At 36.5% G+C, this 27,490-nt stretch overlaps 1 protein-coding gene across 2 annotated transcripts; it reads right to left on the bottom strand.

Annotated features, from left to right (window-relative positions):
- Positions 1–1,185: 1,185 nt before the first annotated feature.
- On the bottom strand, positions 1,186–23,615 carry LOC144254813 (cytochrome P450 2C5-like). 2 transcript variants are annotated; one of them, XM_077798375.1, is made up of 10 exons: positions 23,444–23,615; positions 22,367–22,529; positions 22,049–22,198; positions 18,857–19,017; positions 17,595–17,771; positions 10,645–10,786; positions 7,649–7,836; positions 3,176–3,317; positions 2,342–2,420; positions 1,524–1,718 (listed from the first exon to the last, which is right to left on the bottom strand). In XM_077798375.1, exons 1-10 carry the CDS (start codon positions 23,609–23,611, stop codon positions 1,622–1,624), a joined length of 1,467 nt encoding a protein of 488 aa, XP_077654501.1. In that variant the 5' UTR covers positions 23,612–23,615; the 3' UTR covers positions 1,524–1,621. The 2 variants fall into 2 exon arrangements, with proteins under 2 accessions (XP_077654500.1, XP_077654501.1); XM_077798374.1 differs by lacking the exon at positions 2,342–2,420 and having other exon boundaries at positions 1,186–1,718.
- Positions 23,616–27,490: the final 3,875 nt, after the last annotated feature.

Genomic DNA, 27,490 nt, shown 5'->3' with positions numbered 1-27,490 from the left:
ATATTGGAGATGGGTTTGTTGTAGATAGCACTTATTATGTTAAGGTATAACCCTTCTATAACTAGGTTTTATAGGGTTTTTATCATGAATTTATGCAGAATTTTATTGAAGGTTTTTACTGCATCACTGAGATAATCTAGGATTTTCACCTTTGATTCAATTTATGTGGTGTATTACGTTTATTGATTTGCCAAGGTTAACCAAACTTATGTCCCTGAAATGAAGTCAACTTGTTCATGGTACAAGACTTTTTTAATGTCATGTAAAATTGGATATGTAAGTATTATATTGAGAATACTGGTCTCTGTGTTCCTCGAGAATATTGGTTTATAGTATGTGCATGTTTTTATGTGCACACAGTCCCTCACATTTGCTGAGAGGGTAATACTGGATTCATAGAGTTTGGAAGAATTCCTTCCTTTCCTCTTTGTGGAATAGTTTTAAGATAATTGGTATTAGTACTTCTTTTAAAATCTGGGAAATTGGGTGGTGAGTCTATCTGCTTTTATTACTTCCTCAACATCATTGCTTCTTATTGATATATTTAGGCTTCTTACAATCTCTTGGTTCCACTTTGGTAGGCCTTATGCTTAGAACTTTCCACATTATCCAATCTGTGGACATATAATATTTTAAAAACATTCCATCATGATCCTCCAGATTTCAGTGGTATCTGTTGTAATATGCCTTACTTATGTCTGATGTAGTATATTTGGGTACCCCCTTTCTTTTGGTTAGTTTGGCTAAAATTCCTCAATTTTGTCTATCTGTTCAGAGAAGTAACCCTTTATTACATTGATCCTTCATTCTCTAGTTTCAATCTCTATTTCATTTCTTCCTGGTTCTTATTATTTCTTTTCTTATGCTCACTTTGGAATTGGGTTTCTCCTTGTTTTTCTAATCCGTGACATACATCATTATGATATTTAGTGGAAATCTGTTTTTCTAGTGTAGGCACTTATAACTATAACCCTCCCTGCTTTTGATGTGTCCCAAGGGTTCTGATAGATTCTGTTTCCATATTCATTTGTTTCTATGAATTTTTTAATCTCCCCTGGTTTCTTCAGTGACCACTGCCTCAATGTGCCTACCATTATGAGAACCAAATTGGATCTTGGGACTCTATTTTCTTACCAATACTGCAGAAAAGAAGAGAAATTTGAGAACTGCCCCAGAAATCGATTATGTATTTTATTAAGAACATGCATGGGATAGATGGTTCTGACAGATCATATTCTAAATGACCATGATGTTTTACAGTGATAATGTATCAATAACTCAGCATTAGATCCATGTGATTAGTTGGGGTGGTCAATACAAGTATTACAGAACACGGAAAAAGCAGGTATATCTGTACAATGAACAGAAAGAAAAAAAACTCTATAAAGGAAGATATGTGTTCCCTTACTCTCTAGAATGGGGAGATGCAGAGGAGAGGTCAAGAATGCATCACAGATGGCCAAAGGATGTGGATGATGCCCTGGGGGAAGGGACTGCAGACAAGAGCACAGCAGCAGCCACATGGTCTGCTCTGTTTCACACAGGAATGAAGCACAGCTTGTATAAGGGAGGAAGAGAGGCAAATCCATTAGCTACTGGGGTGGTATCGAGTTCCTTTGGGTCAACCTGAGATTTCAGATGAAAGTGCTGTAAAATGGTGGTCAGAAATAAAAACAGCTCCATGCGGGCCAGGCTCTCTCCCACACACATCCGTTTTCCTGTGACAAACAAAAAACACAATATGCTTATGTGTCATTTGGACAGTGACAAGCACTGTGCTTCTTATGTAAAAATGAGAATATAAATAAACATTGAATGAATGATTGTATGTTTGGATAGACAAATGGAAAAAGAACAGACACTTATTGTCCATCTTAACAAATATTTCATTCAAACAGTATTTTTGGAAGTATCAGCTTTGTGAAAAACACTTTATTTAGAATTCCTACACTGGAATGACACTTTTGAATTTGAAGTTTATAAGTATATTTTTTCTGAAAAGAACTCTGTTACTTGTATTTTCTATTCCCATTCTGATGATCCATGACCTTGCCCTCATCCTTCAACCCTCTAATCTCACCTCTAACAGAATATTTTGGAATCTCCAAAGAACCATGAATGTTCATCTTTTATATCATGCTAATCTTCTTGTATAAAACTCAATTTCCCTTCATTCCATTCAGGACACAAGTGGAAATTCATGTCCTCTTTACACTCTTTAGGATACCCTCAAGCACTAAAATCTTGCCCTCTTTTGATATCCTCAACATCATACTCATGCTCTTTGGAACCATGAAACATCTGGAATGATAATTTTCCATGTCCATCTTAATTTTCTAACCTGTTGAAATGTGAGACTTGAAGAGTGGTTCCTTGACTTATCATCATGGGATGTACAGTGCAAGATATAAGGCAGACATCTGGAGTCATGGAATCAAGGAAGGAGAGTCCATGAGCAAAGAATCAGTAAACACATTGCAGATGGGAGATTCAATATCCAAGACACATAACCATAACTGGAGGAAGAGCAGGATGCTCTATGGTCATTGTAGGATCTCTTCCTTCATCCCCAATTCTTCCATAAGTTCGTGGTTATCAGGCAATTTCTGACATCCCTGACTGAGAACAAAAGTTCTTCTGTGGTGATTCATTGCTTCCTTAAAAATGTCCTGCCTTTTCTTTTTTCCATTCTATGTGACTCTTTTCAATCAGCTCAAAAACATTATTAATTATGAAGACACAAACTCCATTTAAAAACCTCAAGTGGAATATTATAGTCCAACATCCTGGAAGCCTACCCTGGTAAGCCAGCCAGCCCAGAAATTTTCCCTACCTCAGCGCACTAATCACACCAGAGTACAATCAGTTATTCACTAAGCTGCTTCCCTAGAGGCCCTTTGCTATGTGATCTGATGCTTGTGGAGACTACCATCACCACAGCGGAGCAAGAGGGGTGTTGAACAACAACATTTAGAAACCAACCAACATCATGGAGTGAGATGCATTTCACTTAGTGGGTGAGGAATATTTAAAAGAGATTCACCTTATAGAAGGAAAGCTTAGCAGGGAGAGTACATTGGTAACACAATGGTGCTCTGCTCATGTAAAGAACAAATGTTCTAAAACCAGACGAGGTACCAGGTAAGAAGTAGCTGATCTCAAATATTTCTCTTACCTGATGAGAAAGGCATGAAGTAGTCACTTTTCTTCAAGTTGCCATGCTCATCTAGAAAGTGCCCAGGGTCGAATATCTCTGGGTGGGGGAATTCTGTGTTGTCATGGAGCACTGATGTCAGTGAGGTCCATATGGCTGTGCCCTGGAAATAACAAAGACAAATCAATTAAAGCAGGAATTCAGGATCTGAAAGACACAATGGAAATTACTTAGCTCAATCTGCTGGTCTGAAAAATGGAAACTGTGTCCCAAAACAAGCAGTGACATTTTCAGAGAGAGAAACCATATGACAAAACCACATAAAGAAAAAGGGAATAAAATCAGCAATATCATTTTACAATGCCTTCCGTCTGAATATCAGTTCAAGCAAGGAGCATCAATCAAAGCTAGCATAGTTAGGTGAGTGATTTCATAAGCAGGATGTTTACATAGTCCTGAAGGACCATGATGTGATGTCTATCACTTACTTATAAGAGCAGAAGCTCTGTAATGGAGAGATCTGTTGGATACCACCTTCTTTCCTGAGAAATTAGCATAAGCTATATTGAATAAGTGCCATGATGTGTTCCCACCTCACCATGTGATGCAGTGACACTTTCATTGACATTTATGTTGTTTTATTCCCAAATTCATGATGAGAATCTAATCCCTAGAAAATTACCATACAAAGCCAGCCTCAGGAATGTTTGATTTCTGTCCTGGATTCCTTGGTAAGGCGAACACGATGAAAGGAAACAAACAAGTACAGGAATGGGAACTACTAACCCTGATTATGGAGAGTAAATAGAAAAGATAATCACATTACATGTCTGTTCTTTAACTGGACACTAAATTGTACAAGAAAAATCTACAAGGAGTTTGTAAAATTAATGGGCTAATTTAAACATAGGCTTATGTTAGTATTATAGTGTGAATGATGTCTGAGTATAAATGCAATGACTACTGTGTAGGAGAAAATTATCATTCTTGAAATGACTTGAGGCACCAGTCTATAAGTAAATAGCTTAATGAAGAGATATTAAAGTATAAACACACTTCTAAATTTTATTTAGATTCCAATTTTTTTAAAAAAAAATGTACCAGTGGGAAAAATTCAATCCCCTAATATTTAAAAAAAAAAAACCATAAAAGCATTTGCCTCGCCTGCACAAGGCCCTGGGTTCAATCCCAGCACCACAAAAATAAATAAATAAATAAATAAAATCATGTATCAATTTGCTTTTAAAATTCTTTCTTTAAGCATATTTAAAGTACTGATATATGACAAGGTTTTCTCATGATGCATGTGGATACATGTTTAGAAAAAGTTGTTTGAACATATAGAAATTCACAAATAAAAAAATGAAGCAGAATAATACCACCATAAGCAAAAGATAAAAGAAAAACTGATCAATTAACTAAGAGGTAAACAAAACAACTTTTACAAAAAGACAAGGTAAAATATTTGAGAACTGGTTTTTGCAAATTCTCTTCAGATAGGACATAAATCCATAAACTGACCTCATATGATTATAGAAAGTCTAATGGAACAGTATGTCTCATAAGAGGGTTGAACAACAAAGTCCATAAAATGCAGCCTGCCATGTGTTTTCATATAACTAGTGAGGAAAGAATGTTTAAATTGAAAGAAAAAGAAGAATATTTTACATGAAAAAAATATTTGTGAATTTATTATTTCAGTTTCCATAACATTGAACTTGGTCATGTTCTATAGAATGCTCTATAGATGGCCTATAACTGCTTCCATATTACAATGTCAACAGAATCATGGTATCCTGCAAAGTCAATATTGGCTGTAGACAATTACAAAAGGAAGTCAGTCAACTCTCTTAGAGTGTTATCTCCACTGACATCAGTGATTTCAGCCTGTGGAAGAAAAAATAATTTATCTAATTGGAAAATGGCAACTAAGGATTGAAAAAATCTATATCAGACTGTTCCAAGAAGAGCATAAATGGACCATTCTCTTGAAGCTACAGTTCTATAAACTTCAAAGATACAAGCCATATCATAACCTGCCAAGCAGTGAGCTGAATGGGATCATCAAGCAGGCCCACAAAGCAGATGCTTTGTTGGATAAGGAGGACTGACAATGCCTGACTCTTCAGTCTATTTCCCATTTAGTTGCACATAAGGAGGCAATCAACTTTCATTAATTTTATCCTCTCATCCCAATAAAAAATAAACACCATCTCCTCTTTGTTCCCCTGCTAGAAAAAGAGTAAATTCAGGTCCTAATCCTTACACTAAATACAAGAGCAAGTCCCATGACCTTCCTTCCCCTGAAGCCATCAGTCTTCTCCCCAGGACAGCCTTTATAGGTGCAACCTAATGAATCTTACCAGATTTTTCCAATGAAAAGACAATTCTTACTTGTATTATTTTAAATATAATAGTGATATTTTCTGACCTCAAATTTTTTAAGAGAGACAGAGAGAGAGAATTTTAATATTTATTTTTTTAGTTTTCAGCCAACACAACATCTTTGTTTGTATGTGGTGCTGAGATTGAACCCAAGCCGCACGCATGCCAGGCGAGTGAGCTACTGCTTGAGCCACATCCCCATTCCTGACCTCAAATTTTAAAATCTACTCTGAAACAGCAAGTAGGTTTTCTGGATGAACACAGAAAGCATGTGGTAGAAAAAATGTTAGCCCTTCACAGATAGAAATCATCTAAAGACTTCAGATGTGGATGCTGGAAATGAGGCCCAGTGGTAGAATGTTGCCTGGTGTGTGCAAGGTTCTGTACTTGATCCCTTGTATGGATAGATAGATAGATAGATAGATAGATAGATAGATAGATAGATAGACAGACAGATAGACAGACAGATAGATAGATAGATGTACTCCATCAATGCGAGACAGAGAGGAAAGGAAATGGCATAATTTTTATTATGTTCACATGCTGTCCTACTAAAGATGAAGGAAGAAAGTGTTACAACCTTCTTTCCATTTATGGGAAAGAAATTAACACTTTCTAGAAGAATATAAGCTCTGAAATTTTACCATTTTTCCCCATGTGATACCCGGTTCTTCACCAAAAAAGATTTGGCATTTCAAGCATATGACAAAGCAGCCATCAGAAGGAAGAAACATACTTACTTCAAGGAACATTTCTCACATATTTTTATGCAGCCAGCACTATCTTGATATCTATTATCAACGAAATTTTTTGGAGGAAAAATTATTGACAAAAAATCTGTTATAAGCACTGAAGACATGAAAACATGTGATAGATCAATTCCAGCTCTGTGTATGTATTTGCAATTTGTATATTTACTGCAGAAAATCCATCCAATATCATATAATCTATCCCCCAGATGCTGAAAATCAATTTGTGTACGCACATTCTTGACCAAACTTTATATGAAATTAAGGGAAGAAAATTTCCCTCATTTGAAAAAGAACATATACCAAATTGTATGTAAAACAAACTTCTCTGCAATGAGATAGTAAGCCTCTAACCATTGCTGTAGATAAGAAATAAAACAAGAATGACTGCAATCATGTATTCTGTTCAATGTGATGGAGAAATCCTAAAAAGGGCAATAATGCAATAAAGAGAAATCAAGGATATAAAAACAGGAAATAAATAAAATTCACTCAGACAAGAGGATAAAAAACACTAACATTTCAAATGTATCTCAGACAAACCAATGGCAATTACTAGGAAAGTTATTAAGTTTACTAAGATGTAACATCATCACAATGATAAAATCAAATATAATCCCACACACCAGTTAGAAAGAAGAGGCAAAGATGTGTTTAAATGACATAGCATGAACAAAAATCTTTATTTTACAGGAAAAAATAACAAAATATTTATGAGTCACTGAACTGAAAAAAAAACATGACTGAGAATATTAAATGAAGCAAAAATAAATTGAGAACATTATCATGAATTTAAAGAATCAACATGTCAAGATATTAATTCTTACTTAATTTGTCTATAGGTTTATTGTTCTCATGAGGAAAACCTAAGAAATCACTTGGGGAATTAACAAACTAGTTTTTTAATCAGAAATTGAATGCAGCACTACTTAACTACTGAGCTACATCCCCAGCCATTTTTTATTTTATATTTTGAGTCAGGGTCTATCTAAGTTACTTAGAGCCTTGCTAAATTGCCAAGACTGGCTTAGAACCTGCACTCCTCCTGCCTCAACCTCCTAAGCTACATGAGCCACCACACCCTGTGACAACGAAATTTTTAACCTTGGTATGGGAATGCAAGACATTTAATAATGGCAAAAACAATGTTTAAAATGTAAAAACAATTTGGAAGTCTCACAGGGCCAGATACAGCCACCTCTTAGAAAGCTTTATACCCAAACTAGAAACTGCACACAGGTCATTAAGTAGCCAAATGTTTTGCAAATTTTCTCATCCTGTGTGTTAGAGAATTATAAACCTACTATGGATTTGGGACCAGGAAGAACACTGAGGCGCAGCCTACAAGAAACAAGCTTACCTTGGGAATGAGGTAATTTCTGAATTTAACATCACAAGTCACTGCATGGGGCAGGTTGACTGGAATTAGATCAATGTATCTCTGGATCTCATACAACACAGCATCTGTGTAGGGCATGCGGCTTCTGTCCTGCATGCAGGGGCTGCGGTGTCTGCCAATCACACTCTGAATCTCTTCCTGGACTTTAGCTGGTAAGACACAAAAAAGAAATGAGGGGATAGGAGAGAAAGGGCACGTTTGTCATAGCAATTGAGTATCATGAGAAGCAGGACAAAGATGTCCCAACAGCATTATGAATATAAATGATATGCCCAGAGGCACACTTACATATATAAACAGTGCCACTAGTGTGTGTATACACACACAAACACACACACACACACTTCATTAAACTACATTTTAAAGTAGATAGAAGCAGAGAAAGTAAATAAAATAAAAAATAGGACCATACTTATAAATTAGCATCCCACAGAATTAATATAAGTAGAACTAAATAATATTTACAAAAAAATTAACAGAATATAAACACATCGAGGATTTACAGTTCTGACAGAAAGAAAATAGGAATCAAATACTAAATTTACATGAAAATAATATGTTTAATATAAAGTACAATAGATTGATATATATGTATCAAGGTTTTGTATGAGAGCAATTTGCAGTGGAGCTCCCATCATATCCCCATGTCTTTTTTTTAAATATTTTTTTTAGTTATTGACAGACTTTTATTTTACTCATTTATTTATATGTGGTGCAGAGAATCAAACCCAGTGCCTCACACATGTCAGGCAAGCGCTCTACAAATGAGCCCAATCCCAGCTCTATCCTCCCACATCTTAGCCACAGACACTCAGCACTCTACCACCTTGTTCTAAAATTTAAAGTCATATTCAAATAATGATTCTCTGTTTCTTGTGTGTGCATTATTACACTACACTTAATGATTTCCAGGTATGTGGAAATGAGAGTTTGCATAACTCAATGAGTTAAGCACAAAATTGGGAAAGGACACACACACACACACACACACACACACACACACACGATTGCCCACCAGACTCTATTCACGAGGATATATTAGACTGCAATTTTTGCTTATATCAACATCCATGAGGTACGACCTTCTGATAGTATACACATACTTTCTGTTATATGAAATTATGATTATGTTACATTGTTGGTGCTTTCTTGGTCTTCTCCCAGTTGCTCTATGTGAGCTCATCATTTTCCAATTTTGAGTTAGGATTATTCAAGATGCTCAGGTAGATGTTTTATACTTCAGGAATCATTGTCCAGCTGTAGGAAACCTCAGACTATTCCTCACATCCCTTTTGCTCCTGAGTTCTCTCCTGTCATCTGCATAATCCACCTTCATGCTGAAGGCTGCTTCCTAGTTCCAGCACCCAGCAGTCTCCCCAACACTCTCATCCCATTCCTGGAGCCCATGGCTTCCTGACTTAGACATTTAGATGCAACATTCTCCATTAATTTTCTGAGATATAGGGGTAATGGTATAATATTTTCGCAAATGTGCAGGTCTGAAATACACTTATTCTCTGAAATAACAAGATATTAGTTACTTGTAAGAATTCTGGTGCTGCTCTGGTGTTTCACAGAAGTCATGGGATATTTCTCTGAATGTTGTAATGAATTTTTCATCCCTTGTGATATGCAATGCTACAACCCTGTGTTTTGGGTGGATGCTTTTATTTCACTCTCTCTGATGAATGATTGGAAGAATTTTCTGCTAAGATGGCAAATTATGAAAGTCTTTACTCCACAGTTCTTCCCTCCCTTGAGAGCACATGACTTTTCTGATGTTGAAGGAAGAGCTCAGATTCTCCAAAGTTTCTCTCAGCCCCACACCTCAATCTTTCTTTGCCACTACATAAGGACCCTTAGGAAATGGATTCTCAGGCTCACTATGTTTCCTTGCAGTTTTTTTTCCTGCAAATAAAATATATCTCAAGGGATAAGTGAAGATGTGAAAAGAATGGTTTAATGCTATTAGCTGACAAGGGATTTGCCTGAGCAGAATAGCCTCCCTTTTCAACCTCACTCTCCCTTCATTGATTCCTGTTATTTCCAAAAAAGAGAATCTTGTTGGAATTTTAAGAACAGAGTTTGCTTTTCTTTCTTCATAAGTTTTCCTTTTCTAATATTCAGGTTACCAGACCATCCTCCTTTTAGATTCGATCACAACCCTTGAATCTGCCTTCTATGGTTAAGAAACTTGGTGAAGAGTATATAAAGTGTTTATTGTTCCCATCCTCTCTTGCTTGAAAGAGAATGAGTCTAACAATTAATTGTGTTGCCATCCTTTTAGTGGAATCCTCACACAAGACTCAAAAAAAAAAAAGTATGCTTATTGCTACTGCATGAACAAAATTACTTTAAAAGGTGATTTTAAAGTGGTATTGACAAAATATAAAATTTTGACCTCCCCTGAAGAAAGGTTCTTACTCCATGAAACACAAGTTTTATGGAAGCAGTCTGCTGAAATGATGAATTAAAAAATTAGGAACAGGTCTGCCAAAATTAAAATACCTCTCTGACATATATACATGAATAGAATACTTCCAAGTGAGGAATCATCTCAGGAAGCTTCATTACATTCTAGGATTTCCACCAAGGCTTCAAGAAGGAGTTTCCTTTTCCCTACCCCAGAATTAGAATTAGCAGAATGAGGAGAGGCATCTTCAAGACTTTATCTGCTGAACCAAGTGGTATTTAGGGATACAAAGAGGAGACATTCCCATGCCCCTGGATGCTGGCTCTGTCACCACAAATCACCTCCAATGAAATGCACACACTGCACCAGGGTTGCACTGCCTCTCCTACTGCCATGCTCTCTTCACTTTCTCAGCCCTCCTCCTGATCACACTTGGTGGCAGAGAAAACTAAACAGTGAAGCTTCTCTAAGACAAACAAGTGAGGACTAAGCACCTCTTCCCAACATCTCTCTCAGTTCACTTGCTCATCATCTGTGTTCATACCTGTGACCTGTGGGTGCTTCAGCAGGAGCAGGAGAGAATATCTCAGTGTTGTGCTTGTTGTCTCTGTGCCAGCACCAAACAAATCAGAGGCAGCAGTTACCAAGTTGTCATATGTATACTCCAACCCTTGATTGTCCTTTTCCTAGGAATGATTTGATACTGTTACATGTCAAGTCATTTGCCAATGGATGAAAATACAGTGAACCATATTAACTCATAATGTTGTAAAGTTGGCCAACACAGACCCGGAAGCATGCAGTACTACAAGCATTAACAGGTTGTCGTGGCAGAGACTGTATATCCCTTGACCCAAACTTCATTTCCTACACTCTATTTCCTACCTCAGATTCTTTGCACTTTCATCCATGAGCTGTGTAACATGTTTCTTTCCCCAAAACAGAAGGAGCATATCAGGTGGCTCTCACCCTGGACATGAAGGCTTAATCAAAAAAGTGAAAGCCCCAATCTTAAATAGGGAGTCAAAAATGAAAGGCTTTTTTATTTGTATTACAGAAAATAGGTGAATGAGTACTACATCGTGGTAGATGTTATAAATCTTAACAGGAGTTTTCAGTTCTTTTCTGTCAAAAATTGAAAAAGTCACAATAGAACCCAAAATTTTCATGAAGTACAAATTATGAGAACACCATGGCAGCAAATCCAAGAAGTTATCAGAGGGAAAGAGAAGAGGTTCACCAAGATAGGATGGGCCAGCACTAATGTAATGAACAAGGGAGAGAACAGATATAATGGTCTAGGGGACAAGAATAAGAACGCATTAACTGAAAAGACACTAAACCATAAAGACAAGAAGTTGAGATATTAATTGTCCAAATGGGATATATGACAGCGAAGGGGTAATGAGATTCCAAGGATAAAGTTTTGGACTAAAAAGACTATGAAAATGAATTGAAAACATCATAGCTGTTTAAATACTGAGTAAAGGGTATCATTATTATAAAAAATGCATTATTTGACAGTTAGATCCAGGGCCAGCATGGTACATTCATAATCTCTATGTGGCTGTGTTATGCTTCACATATGTAATTAACACCATCAAAACAAACTAATCTCTTTCAACACACATACTGGGTAACCAAACTCAGTATATGTCTTGGAAATACCTACTTCATATTGAGCCTGTCAAGTCAAAGTTCATCAATTAAGTCTCAAGTTATCAGTCATAGACCAATGTTAACCGGTGTGCTCTAAGACCAATGTTAATGTTTCTATCACCTAAGATGAATTTGGAGAGTTACATTTTAGAGGCACATATGAAATCACAATTAGCCTTGTTTATATAAACCATATAGAAAATTATTTTTTAATGCTTATATTCATTTTTTTCTATATCTTTATTTATGTTTATATGTGCTGAGGATCGAACCCAGTGCCTCACATGTGCAAGGCAGATGCTCTACTGCTGAGCTATAGCTCCAGGCCCTAGAAAATTCTTTTAAAACTAAATAAATGGGTACACATTCCATGCTACTCAATAAAATATTAACATTGTTCTGGAAGCATTACTTAGTGATGTCACAAACATCATAGATCAGAACATCCCGGAACTGGCATTTCCAAGAAAGCAACTGTCAACCTCACGTAACCCATTTAAAGAAACTTCTAGGAAGCTGTGGAGTCTAGGCAAAGATCTTCACCATCCAACAATAGTTGATAAGGAAAGTGTCTGGAAAATTACAGTAAATTTGCATTTCAAATAGAAGCTGACACTCCCTCTTCCCCAATTCTGGGACAAACAGTTGTGGGCATAGTGTAGTGTGTTTCTGTGCAGCCTCTTGTTCCTCACCAAAACTAGGAACAGGTTCTTTCAATTATTATAATCAATGTTGCATCTTTTGATTGTTGATGGTCCACACAGAGCCTGGCCACTGCTTCAAACATTATGGGCTCCAGTGACATCCCCACTGGCAATACATGAAGAATTTAAACAATGATTTCCTCTTGTTTACTTATTGGATCACAGGACTTAGGGAAATCACCATCAGCCTTCTTTTACTGCTTCTGACATAATAGAAATGTGATTAATTGTCTCCAGAAATATAGATTTTGCAAAAATTATTTGGAACAACTATCAAGTAAATGAATTTCTGTAGCCTTCATCATGCTATTCAGCAATTGCTGTAACAGAAAAATGCTCTTGATTAATGAGTCAACCAATTGCAATGGTAAATTCCAATCCTCAACAATAAATTACATAAATTTTTCATTCACATTCTCTACTGACTTCCTTAATTCACACAGCTGTTTTTATACATTTTCTTGGTATTGACTAATCAAATTATAGTCATTCATTTTATTTATTTATTAAATATTTCATCCTCTTTAGTATCTTTGGAGTCAGTAGCTAGTGAATTATGAACTTTTTGAGCTATGTGTTACCTTGTATTTTCATATATCCTGTATTTTTGTGTTGTTTTATGCATCTGTTCAAGTGGATTTCTTTACCACTCATATGTGTAGGCCTTTTTAAGGCACAATCTTCTCTTGCCAAAGTGTCCTGGACTTCTTGAGATTCAGAACCCCTCACAGTTGGGATATAAACAAACTTTATGTTAATTCACTGCTTTTGCTCTAGAAATAAATTTCTATGAATGGGACCTAAAGGCCCACCATTAGCCGTTCCTACTTAGGGCTATTACTGGTTTTTCGCTTCTATTTATTGTAATAAACTAGAGATGAACTCTGGTAATTTATGAATACAGGAAGGTGCCTTTTCATCATCAGGTTTAGTTTACCAGCAAAATTTCTATCCCATGAATTTCTACTTCCCTATAGATTACCATCATCTCACAGTAAAGAGGGAAACAAACATAGCAATAATCAAAGCAAAAGCAGGCAGTACTAAAATTGGTGCCTGGTGTCTCTCTGTAGAGTAATTGCTGCTGAAGACAGATGCTGAAAAAAATGGTCAGTCTTGAAAATTCAAACATTGTTAAGGAAAAGAAAAGAAGTAGCCATGACCAGAATATACAAAAACTCTGGAACAACACTAAGAAACCAAATTTAAGAATCATTAGAATTGAAGAGGAGTGAGAACTGTGGGCTAATGGAATTGATAGCCTTTTCAGGTAAATAATAACAGAAATTTTTCAAATTGCAGAGAGCAAGATGGTCATCAAGACACAGGATACATTTGGAAACCAAAATATACAAGATTGAAAAAAGAAACTCCCCACAAAACATTATAATGAAAATACCTATCATATAGACCAAGGATAGAATGTTAAAAACACTAAAGAAAAAAATTCATGTCACATTTAGAAGAAAGGCAATCAGAGTTACTTTTAATTTCTGAGGTCACACTCTAAAATACAGAAGGACTTGGAATGATGTATTCCAAGTGCCTGAAAGAAAATAACTGTCAACCAATATTGCTACATTTAGCGAAACTATCGAGCAGAATTTTAGCAGAACAACAACCTTCTGAGATAAGCAGAAACTAAAAAAATTCATGACTACTAAGCTGTTACTAGTAAAAATACAGAAAGAAATACTATACAAAAAAATTTTAAAAAATCCAAGTCTCACAAAAGAATAAATTTCATTTGAAGATACACTAAGCAAATGTGGAAAAGGACAAAATTAAACATTATAAATAAAGCAAAATTCCAGCAATGAATAATCAACTCTATACAATAATATTCAATGTAAATGGTCTCAACTCCCCTAATTAAAACACATAGGCTGCCAGAATGGATTTTTTAAAAAAATCAAATTATATATGATTTGCAAGAGACTCCAATTATAGGCAAAGACATTCACAGGCTGAATGTGAAAAGATGGAAATACCATGCAAATAGAGCATAAAAACATGCAGAAATTGCTATTCTTATATACAGCATCAGAGAATCGAGTGTCATGTGTTTTCAGTCATATGTGAAAAATACATGGGAAAAAGGAAAAAATGTTGTGGTGGGATCTCATGAAAATGGAAGGGATATCAGTATGGTAGAGGAAAGTGATCATGGGGAGGGAAGAGGGGAGGAATAGGGGAAATACTGGGGAATGTTATTGGCCAAATCATAATGTTATACTGTGTGCCTGTGCATATATGAAAAAATGAATCCCACCGTTAAATACAACATTATGCAACAATAAAATATGGAAGAAAATAAAAAGCAAAAGAACACTAGATAATAAACCAAGGCCATATTAAGAAATAATTATCATTATTAATAATAACTACATGGTTTAATAGAAAATATGCTCTGATACTCTTTTATTTCTATGTAGTTCTTTGAGTTTCTATAATAAAGAAATATGCAAAAAACAACTGTTTTTTTAAAAACTGGGAACCTATTTAAAGATATAGATTGTGATTAATAACAAGAAAAAAGAGATGAGTTTGCATTGGGAGTAGACTATCTCTATGCAATTTGAAGCTTAGAATTAACTCAACCTGGACTATTAACATTGACCATGTTAAGAGAAAACCACATGATAAATAATAAGAAAAAAATTAAAAACAAAGAAAAAGAGAGGAAATTTAAAAGTTTCAATAGAAAAATGTTGATAAGTTAAGACATTATCAAAAATATGTAATGCTATTGTGCACATGCATATCCATCCATCAATAGAGCTCAATATGTATGAGGTAAACATTGACAAATGCAGATAAACTAGAAGAATATGCATTCTTCTCAAGAGAACATAAACCCTTCTATTCTCCAGGAAAGTCCAGGTGGTGGGACATACACAATTCTTGATAAATTTTAAAAACACAAAATCATAGAAAGGATCTTCAATTATCAGAATGGAATGCAACTAGAATTCAAGGAGAGAAGGGAAATCTTCCATTACACAATATGCTCTTCTACAACTAATGGGTTAAGGAGGGAATCACTAGGAAAACTAGATAGGACTGAGATGCAAAGGAAATAAAATACAATACAACAAAACCCTGACAGGAAGCCAAAAAAACAATTCTTAGTGGGAAACTTAGAGGGGCAGAACTTACAATGAAAGGGAAGACAAGAGCTCAAGTACAATGTAACTTCTCAACCTGGGACTAGGAAGATAAGAGCAGGCTGAATGCAAAGCCCAAAGAAACGAAAAACAGAGCTTCATTACCTCTTAGAAAGGCAATGTGATTGTGAGAGGAGAAAAAAAAGAAATGAAAAACAGAGTGGGAAAACAGCTGAACACTCACTCAAACCAAATACTGCTTCTCAGAAACTGTAGGCAAAGGTCCCAAATCATTAGCTGGACTAAGCACAAATAAAGAGAAGACACCAACCACTAAATTCAGACATGACAGCAGGAAACTACTGATTTTACACAAATAAAAATGGCAACAAAGATTACCTTAAATTACTGTACAACAGCAAATAAGAAATCTGAAAAACAGAAAAATTTAATAGAAACACAAATTACAAACACTGATTCAAGGTCAGTATGCAAAACGTGATCAACTGCAACAACATAGACAATGTGTAATCAAACTCCTCCCAAGAGAAAGGTGGATTTGTGTGATATACTGGTGAATTCTATCAAAAATTTTAAATCATAGTATGGACACCAGTAAAAAAGATAAGCACTCAGCCACACAAAAGAGCAAAATGGTGATACTTGCTACAACTTAGATGAGTCTCCAATGCATTATATAGAATAAAAAAAGCCAGAAACAAAAGGTTGCATGTGCCACAAGGTCTTTCATTATTTATCCACGACAGGCAGATCCATGCAGACAGAAATCAGAGTGCAGGGGATGAGGAAGAGGGGTGTGTTCATTCCATGGTGCATATACATTTGAGAAAAAATGAATAGCTTTTGAAACTGGATACAGATATGATCACAGAACACAGAAAAGCTATAAATACCAATAAAGTTAACTTCAAGAAGGTTCACTGTATGGTATGTTAATTTCATCTCAATTTTCTAAATGACAATGATGAAACATAAATTTATTACAATTCATGTCAGAAATCCACACTGGTTTTTGGTGAAACTGACTCTCTCATCTTGAAATTGATATGGAAATTCAAGGAACCTAGAATTGACTAAAAGTCCTGAACAACAACAATACAGTTGGAGAACTCACATTCCTATTTCAAAACATGAAACACAGAAATACTGAAGAGGACAAGATGTCAGGATGGTGAATCTCCTGGCAATAGGTGGACATACCCATCGTGGAGCAGCATGAGAGTCCACATACAAAGCCTCACATTTACAGACAACTGATCGTTGACAGGGTGCCAAGGAAATTCAATGGGAATAAATAACCTTTTAACTCATGCTGCAGTGACAACCCATTCCTACTTGCAGGGTCCCTGACAGACACCATCTCTAACTCTGTGTTCTATGTGACTTCATTTAAAGCTGCATTCAACAAGGCTTCTCTCGTCTCTGCACCTACTCTTGCCCACACCACCACCTACAAGACTCAACCCATCTGCAATTTGCTCTGCTGTCCACGCTGCACATGTCAAGGTCTGTTTCAGTCCACAGGACATGCAGGTGGTGTACCTGGGGTAAGCTGCTCCTTTCCATGTCCCAAAACCTGTGCAGTGATGAACTCCATCCTCATGTCATGGCATGGTATTTTATATGTTCTAACTTGATTGGAAATTGTCTCTTTGGCAGCCACAACCTTCCTTTTGTTTCATTATCAATTGGTGTCATCTCTTCTTTCTTTGAGTCAGTCTAACTAACAATTTGTGTATTTATTAACTCTCTTAAACACCTAGGTGTGCATTCATTCTACTCACATAGATTTTTATCTAAAGAATAGAGTCAGCATATTCTAATTATTTAATAATTGCATGTCTTCCATGATGCTTCATGGAGATTCATGATACACTGGGTCACCAAAGTGCTTCAGAATCATTATTGTCATACTCATGTATCATTTCTACAAATTTAAAGGGGTTCAGAAAACCACAACATGATCAAGGAATCAAAAAACTAGGCTGATGGCAACACTGTACCTGAGCCATTTTTATCAGGAAACAGTCAATGAAGTCTCGAGGATCATTAACATCCAGGGATTCTTCATGTTCTTTTACTTTCTCCAAAATATAATTTATAATATAATCAATATTTTTGAATAAAATGTGATGACTCCCTGGCAGATAATCAATGAGAGCAGGGAAATTATTGTAGACCTATAAGAGAAAACAATAATATATTTATAAAAAGAACTTAATTAACACATAGGTGATATGTTGCCGGTTCTCATAAGAACTTTTTTTTTTAACTTCATCATATTTTATTCTGGTTGTGATTAATTCCAGAAGTGTCAAGATCAGGTTCATAAGAACTTATTGCTCTATTTGTAAATAAAAATTGGGTCTATCTTGAGGTGTCATTGTTACTGAAAATTATATAATTCAATCATTCTTATAGAATGATTTATGGGAGAATTTTCTTACTGGAGCATCACAAGGGATAATCGTTCCTGAAATTTAAAAACTTCTTTATTCTAAAACTTAATTTTATACAACTTCTCTTCTTTACTACATCAATTTTCCCCAAAACATGAAATATGACAGCATGAATTAAGGTGATTCGCATTTCATAGATAACAAAAGACATTAAAGGATATAAGGAACATTGATTTAGAACACAACACTAGGTCCTGCTTTTTATTTCTGTCAACCAGCTTCAGATGTGGAATGAGGTGGCCCAAAAATACATGGAGCTCAACTGTCCTCTAGACCAGTCTCCTCTAACCTTTTTAGCTAGGATAGCAGCTGCACACCAAAACCCCTACCCCACTCAGTGATTCCTCAAAGTTTCATTGTCCCTATTATTCTCTTTACTTGCAGAAAATATACTTTTTCTGAATTGAGATATTCCTGCCACATGTTTGGATGAAAAGTCCTCCAAGTGTTGATTGGTGGGCAGGCCTTGTGGACAATGGGAGCTTTCAAAAAGTCCTAGGATGTCCACTGAGTGACATGGTCATCCCTTGGGCAGTCACCAAGAGCCTTACAGAAACAAGGCCTTTGATATGTAAAGAAATATCCACTCACTGGAGTGGGCTAAAACCCAGCTCTATATGTGCACCTTCATATTCCTGCATGCCAAATAAAGAATTCAAAACCTTTCCCAGATATTTGCTCCATGGCTCTAGGCAAGACAGTACAATCCAAGCAATCACATCACCTCAAGCACCATATACTATTTTGGATGTGTCTGAAGAAAAAGACTAAAGTGTTTTCTAAGGGAGAATGGATCTTGGCCTCACTTGTGCCCATGCAGAGCTCAGAATCCTGACATTTTCATTTAACTTTTTCACCAAGGTGAGAAAATCTGGATCTTGGTAGTCAAACCGGTTCTTGAAAATAATGGAGCAGATCACATTGCAAGGAGCACAGCCCAGGATGAAGGTGGGATCACAGGGTGAGCCTAAAGAATTGGAAATGAGTCAAAATACATTCTATGATCATGTATAACTTAAAAGGACAACTATCAAAATAATTAAAAATTAATAAAAATATTTCAATAAAAAAGAATTGGAAGTGATTTTAAAATATATTTAAAATTGGCCGTGACAGCCTCGCTACCTAAATAAATGAGTTTAATATACTCAGCTCATATCCACTGCCTTGACTTATACACTTTATACTGCAGCATTCTTCTATTTGGGAAGATAAAGACTTATCTTTCTGGGGCTGGGGTTGTGGCTCCATGGTAGAGTGTTTGCTTAGCATTTAGGAGGCACTGGGTTCGATGCTCAGCACCACAAAAAGATAAAATAAAGATATTGTGTCCACATAAAACTAAAAAATAAATATTAAAAAAGACTTAACTTTCTACTTAACAAGTCCAGTATCCAGAGCAGAAACCCAGGTATATACAATGTACACATTTTAAACAATATATTATATATAGAGCAACTGACAGCAAAATGTTCACATGCATGAAAACAAAGAATTGCCAAGTGCAATGGCACATGCCTGTGATTCCAGAGCTGTTGAAAGATGAGGGAGGAGGATTGCAAGTTTGAGGCCAGCCTCAGCAACTTAGTGAGGCTCTAAGGACTTAACAAGGCCCTGAGAATTAGCAAGACCCTGTTTCAAAGTAAAACATGAAAGGGGCTGGAGATATGGCTCACTGGTAAAGTGCCCCAAGTTCAATCTTCAGTACCAAAAAGAACAAAGAATCACTTTTACCCAACTCTGAGAAGGCCCTGAAAACCTAACATGTTAAATAATGGAGTTTACAATACTTAGTTCACATCCACTGCTTTTCCTTACACCTCTTTAGCCCTTGGGGTTTTCTGGACTGAGTATTGCACCCAAGGGCACTTTAGCACTGAACTAGGTCCCCAACCCTTTTTTCTTTTATAATTTTAGACAGGGTCTTGCTAAGTTTCTTAGGGTCTCCCTAACTTGCTGAGGCTGGCCTTGAACTAGCCATCATTCTGTCTCAGCCTTTCAAGTCACTGCCCTACCATACCCAAGGGCTAATCTTCAAAGGCAAAAGACCATCTTAAACATAATAATTCAAGTATTCAGAACATAATCACATCTGTCTGTAAAGCCTATGGAAAACACAGCAATGAGATACAGAAGGAGGCTATGCTGTGAGACTGGAAACATTTTTATGTTTAATGAATGGAAGAAAGTATTCTGTGTTGAACCAGTGAAGAGGAACTAAAGTGAGATTGTGGGTGAGTTCAGGCATATAGAGGAAAAAATGAGAAAAGCAAAATGTGTGTGATCTTTGAGAAGAAAGAGTAATATCAATAAGTGGATTAGATTTCTTCTATAAAATAAAAAACTTTTATTCAAAATATAAGCCCCAGGTAAGGCAATCAAAAATGCAAAACTAATAGACACATATTATTTCTCATTTAAAAGTTTAAAAAATGAATTTTACTGTGGCTCAGTGGTAGAGCGCTTACCTAGAATGTGTGAGGCACTGGGTTCTATTCTCAGAACTGCACATAAATAATAAAATAAAGGTCTATCAAAATTAAAAAAGAAAGAAAGAAAAGAATGGTATATTTTAATCATTTTGAAATCTGTCCATCTCATACATTAAGTATATTATTTTACAGGAAATGAAATCAAAAGTATAGGAAGTTTCCTTTATGTGGGGAATCTGTAAGATTAATTGCTATAATCAAATAATAGGTACCAATTTATATGTATGAGCTCGCAAATTCATACCTGTGGACCTTAAATAAGGGAACAAGAATCAAAGCCACTTTGAAAAAATAGGAGGGCATTTGAAAAATAGGAAAACTTTCTGTTAGATGCTGTGTGCAAGTATTTTAAATATTGCAGGGCTCTAAGCTTTTAGAAATGTGTTATTTTCAGCCATGGAGGTGGAAGGTAACTTGCAGAGTCTTGGAAATTTGGAGTGTGTATACATGTGTGTTGTGCACTGGTAAAATTGAATTTTTAATCTTTTCTTCCATTTCATTTGAAACAGAAAATGTGAAAACAAGGTCATTTGGTATCCAAGCTGATAAGCACATTCAGGATGACAGACACTTCACAGGTGAGTAGAGTTGGCAGTAGGAGGAAAATAAGGACCATAATTTCTAACACCAAATCCAATGAACAGGGGAAGCTGAAAACAGAGTAAACATTCTATTAGGAGAGACTATGTAAGGAGACACTGAGAGTCTTCAAAATCTAGTTAAAGAAACCATTTTATAAATGTCTGTGTACTTTGTAGATTTATATGAAAACAGATATTTAACCAAAGTATGTGAATCAACACACTAAATATGGGTAAGAAGATGTAGTTTGTGATTATTTATATAAAAAATCATTCTGCATTTAGAATGAGAATTTTATGGAGATAAAGCTAATCAATTAAATAATTGAGAGAAATAATTGATGAGAATTTTATGGAGATAAAGCTAATCAATTAAAAGCATACATTACACCATGACTGGCCAAAGCTGCAGCCTGGACCTGGAAGAAATCCTGAGCCATGTTGGTGAAGCTGCTCACACAAGTGTCGTCCAACATAAGGAAAGCAGATGGCAAAGAGCTGGGATTCCGTGGAGGAGAGGTGGAGTCACTGCCTCCCCATCACTCACCAAGGTTTTCTACTGGCATGATAAGGAATAGGTTGCCCTCATTTACACTAAGGGAAAACACTGCTCCTTAACTCTTTAGAGAAAAAAAACCACTCACATACTAAGTTCATAATTTCTGATTGGAAAGAAAAATAAAAATATTCAGAACAGAAACAGATCAAAAGAACTTTTACTCCCCAACTGCAGGCCAAAGCACATCACTACCCAGACAACACTGATAAACAAACATGTCCTGTCCCTTTTTAAAACCATCCCTGTCCCACATGGGGTCACAACCGAGGCCCATCATGACAGCTCTCACTCAACTGAAATGCTTCCAAGAAAGTCACTAGAGAAGAGGGCACTCTGTTAAGGTCAGTGACACAAACAGGCACCCACCATTGGTTTTCCTCAACTCCTCCACAAGGCAGCGGGCTTCCTCTTGAACACGGTCCTCAATGCTTCTCTTCCCCATCCCAAAATTCCTCAGGGTCATTAGAGAGAAGCGTCTTATCTCCTTCCATGTCTTTCCATTGCTAAAAACGATACCTACAAGTGGAGGAAAGAGATTAGAAGGGAGACCCAACAAGGCAGGGGAGCTACTGGGGGACACCACAGGCATGGCCAAGCTCTGCCTCAGGAGCCCTTCTGGTCTCTTTTCTTCACTCTGCTCATCCCAATGACCACTGCACAACACACACATGCACGTGCACTTACCAAAGTTTTTCTTACTTCTTTTTAAAATTGGGATACAGTCTCTTCCAGCAAATTCCTCCCCATGATCAACCAAGGCTTCCTTCACAGCTTCATATCCATGCAACACCACAATGGGCTTCATGCCCAAGTACAGAGTGAACACAGGGCCATAGACTTTTGACAACTAGAAATGGGGAAAAAATGCAAATATTAGCAAACCAAATCACTACCTAAACCATGCATCATGCTGATTCTGGCTGATATTATCTTCATCATTTTAAGGTTTTATTCTACCACACAGAGATGGAAATATTTCTGTATTTCATTTGTAAATGATTGAGAGCTGCCATTGATGGATGGCTTCTGATGTGCTATAGAATTTCAAGGCTTTTCATACACAGATTAAAATTAATTCTCACATCAATGCATTTAGCAGTCTTATTTGCCCTGTTTCATTAACAAAGAAAATGAGATCAGATAATTCCAAATTCATTTCCAGGGTTCTACAGCTAAGATGGGAGAATAAAATTGGAACGTCACTGAATCAACATTTGATGCTCAAGCACTTTTTTGCACCTCCATGCCCACCTTAGAATCAATACCCAAGAGACTCCTCGGGATCACCTTCAAAGCTCTTTCCAGAAGATGCTGAAGCCCTATGGTGACCCCTAGAAAGTTGTATTTTTAAGTTAGCATGCTTGATCCTAATGTCCAGCTATGGTTGGGGTCTGCAGCATTACACAGAGTACACAGTGCAGAGGCAGAACCAAGACATGAACATCCACTGGAGAACCATTTCTTCTACCCTTCTCCATTCCCAGCCCCAGGCAAAGAATTTCTGCAGCAACCAAAAGATTCTGATATCATCAATTGGACACTGACTCATTGTCAGTGTCCAATTGTTGATTCTGCAGAGAAGTTCTATACTCATAGCAATCCTGCATAAAACATGGAGCGAATATGGAACATGACATCAAGGTTTACAGGGATTATTTTCATCTGTTAAAATAGTGTGCCTCCAGAAATATACTATCTTTAAAAACAGCAATCAACTGACTTGCCTTCACAAGCCACTGAAGAAACACAAAGCATACTTACATGTGTTAAGGATTTGCTGATGTCCTTAACATCTATCTGCAGGACATTTCCAATAATTGGGAGAGGAGTTGGGCCAGGAGGGAGCTTCCCCCTCCCTGATCTGTGTCTCCAGACTGAGAGGAGAAGCAGACAGGAGACACCAAGTAACAGGGCCACCACTGGATCCATTGGAGTCTTCTCTTCCTACTGAGATAACTGTGACCATGCTATCCAAACTTTTATGGTCTCCTGCTAATCCAATATGTAACTCTTTGACACATAAACAAACAGTAAGCTGAGTGGACTTTCATCTCTCTCGAGGAGGCTTTCTTCCAATTACAGATAAAACAGAAAATATTGATATTTCTTGTTTTCTACAAAGCACCCTGGAGATTATGATTTAAATGTACTAGGTTGCTGTCCAGTTACCAGCTGGTAGAAAAAAGAAAGAACAAATATTTTCATGTGCTGCTATGATTGATAAATACTTAAGCTAATAATTTTCTGCAAGAAAATTACTCATCATGCTATATTGACACACTTCAGGCCAATTCGGAATGTATGACTTGGAGGAACTCAGTATATTCCATGACTTGTCAGTTTTGAAAACATACAATGGTTGGAGATGCAGTGTCCAGGATAGAACAAGGACACAGAGACTGTTCTTGGTAGACCTGAGCCTAGGAACTACCTTCCCTGCATCTTGCACCCTTCCCCAGAGGGAGAAACTCACTTCTTATACACTGGTGGTAGGAATTAAAATTAGTAAGGTCATTATAGAGAGCAGTATAGAGGTTTCTCAAAACCAAAACCAAAAAAAAAAAAAAACACTTGATCTACTGCTGTAAAATGTAGATATCTCACCTGTGAGTAAACATAAAAGAAAATGAAATCAGCATATGAAGAGATGTTTATCACATGCCCATGTTTATTATGGGACTACCTGCATTAGCTAAAATAAGAAATCAATTTAGACACCCACTGTCAGATAACAGATAAGGAAAACATGGCATAGATACACATTCTAATATCATAGACACATAAAACAGAATGAAACAGTGTCCTTTGCAGCACAATAGATGGAAGGAGGGAAGACATTTGTTCAGTGAAATAACTGAACACAGAAAGATAAGGACTGCATGTTTTCTCATGTGTGTAAGCTAAAGAAAATTGACTGGAAAGTAGGATCATAGTTAATAGAGGCTGCCAAATGAATGGGAGAAGGGTTGATAAGAACAAACTGCATTTAATCAACACACCCTGGATGTGTGCATAGAAATATCACAATGAAACCCATTAAGATGGACCACCAATATGTTAATCAAAGAGCAAAAAGAAAAAAAGACATTCACTTCTACTGTGTTCACCAATATTTCCTAATTGTGCAACAAGGTTCAGTATTTCATGATTCATCATAATCACTGACTTTCAAAGTAAACATGAATTTTGTTAATAATTATACAAATGATTGACTAAATAGGGATCAAAACAGTTCAGTTTTATAACATGCAGAACATGGCATAATCCCATGTCATGGCAGGGCATGACTACCTGCAAGGCAAAACAAGTAGTAGTCTGTTGCTTGACTCGAAGAGCTCTGAACTCTAAAAAGAATCTGATTGACTTATTTTGGGTAAAAATCACCTCAGTTGCTTTTGTCCCAGGAATCACTTTATTCCTAAGAGATGTGAGTCCCTGATCACCCCTTCTTCTCCTGTTGGCTGGACACTACTGCCTGGCCCTTTCCTTTGATAGATGAAAGAATACAAAATAATTAAAAGATACAAGAGTTTTCTGACATCAAGTGTGTGAACTTTACTTTTAAGCAATGAGGAACAATCAGTGACCAAGTGAGATGAAGTGGCACTAATGCAGCAGTGCAAGATCTTCTCTCAGAATCCTGGTTTTCCAGCTCCCCAGTCAGTGATTTCCTACTTCCCATGGCACAGAATTCTCATCCCAGTCCAAATACTCAGGAGGGTATCAGCAGGAAGCCCTCAAGATTCATAGTATACAAACCTCAACTTTGCCAGAATTGTGGATTAGAATGTTGTTCTTTTTAATTAACAAAATTTAACTTCTAAAGAAGTTTAGTAACACCAAACCTAAATGTAAAGTTCCTAGGCACACCCTGCTCATGTCCACTCACAGCTCCTCCCACAATTAGTGAGCCTCAGGAGGGTGGTTCATTAGATACAGTCAAACCAACATGGACACTCACAGATCATAGACTACTTAGGGTTGACTCTTTTTCCTGCACATACTGTGGGGTTTGACTAATGTACACTAATATGTAACCACTAGTGTACTGTCATGCAGATTACATTCGCTGTCCTAAAAGTCCTCTTGGCTCTCTCTATTCATCCCTTCCTAGCCTACAAGCTCTTGGCAACAAATGGTCATTTCAGTCTTACCCTAATGTTGCATTTTCCAGAATGTTACATATTGAGAATCCTACAATATGCAGCCTTTTTTTGTTTGAATTCTTTCAATTATTAATATGCAAAGAATCCTTCATGGGTTTTTTCATGCTTTCAGAATTCATTTCACTTTAACACAAATAAGATTGTATTGTAGACTTCCCACCATTTGTTTGTACATCAATCTATTGAAGGACTTCTTGCTGACTTCTGGTTTTTGTCAGTGATGAATCAAAATGCTATATATACACATTTGCAGATTGTTGTGAGAACTCAAGTCTTCAATTCATGTGGATAATTACAGAGAGCACAACTGCTGGATCACATGGTAGATGTGACTACTAAAATGTCTTTCAAAGTCTCATCACCATGGCTGGAGGAGGTGGGTCACTGGTGATGTGTCCTGGAATCATGAGCTAAGCAACTTTCCTCCATTGGACCCTTCCCCCATCATGTGCTGCCTTGGCAAGACTCAAAGTAATGCAGTCAGCCATCTATGGACTGGGACATCCAAAATTGTGAGCCCTAAATGAACTTTCCCTCTTCCAATTAGTTCATGTCAGCTATTTTGGTCACAGTGACACAAAAGTTAACTAAAACACACCAACAGTGACTAATAGTCCCCATTAAACCATATGCTTGCCAACTTTTTAGTTTGATCAGTGGTTTGGTTTTAGCCATTCCATGTGGAATCTCATCTTGTTTTCAGTTTGCATAGGGGATGGTGTATGATTGTTAAGCATTTTTTCACATGCTCATTTGCCTTTGAATGTCATCTTCGTTCAGATGTTCCTTCAGATGTTTTGCCCAATTCTACTTGGGTTGTTCAATTCCATAATATTCCATATAAAGTGTTCTTTGTATATTTAGAATAATGGTCCTTTCTCAGAGATGTCATTTACAAATGTTACTTCTAATGAATGGCTTGTCTTCTCATTTCTTTGGTTATATCTTTTGCAAAATAGAAGTGTTCATTAATTAAAAGTAATTAAACAGTTCCTCCTTTTATGGACAGTGTTTCTGTTGTGTTTTAAAAGCTATTTTCTGAACAAGGGCATCTCGATTTTCTCCACATTTTATAGTTTTGTGCCTTATGTGTAGATTTACTATCCATCTATGGTGACTTATCCTTCCTGGTGGCTGTAAGGTCTCCATCTAGATTCACCCTTTTATATGTGAATGTCCAGTTGTTCCAGCCACCCTTATTGAAAAAAATCTGTCTTCTTCATTAAATTGCCTTTGGGTTTTTTTGTTTTGTTTTGTTTTGTGTTTTTGTTTGTTTGTTTGTTTTTGTGAAACCTCAGTTGATTGTATTTATATATCTTAAGCCTTCTGTTCTGTACATCAATTGTCTACTCTTACACCAATATCATACTGTTGGGTCTCTGTGGGATCTGCACCCAACTTTCTTTCCTTTTCCTCTCTTGCTTCCACATATGAAAGAAAACATACAACCTTTAACCTCCTGACTTTGACTCATTCTGCTTCACATAATGATCTATAGTTCCATCCACTTTCCTTCAAATGACATAATTTCAGTTTTCTTTATGACTGAATAAAAGTCCATTGTATATAATATACATATCATATACATATGTATATAAAATGCCACATTTTCTTTATCCATTCATCCACTGATGAACACCTG

The sequence above is a fragment of the Urocitellus parryii genome, chromosome 5, assembly GCF_045843805.1.
Source record: "Urocitellus parryii isolate mUroPar1 chromosome 5, mUroPar1.hap1, whole genome shotgun sequence".
Taxonomy (NCBI): domain Eukaryota; kingdom Metazoa; phylum Chordata; class Mammalia; order Rodentia; family Sciuridae; genus Urocitellus; species Urocitellus parryii.
This window is presented reverse-complemented; position numbering and strand designations above follow the sequence as displayed.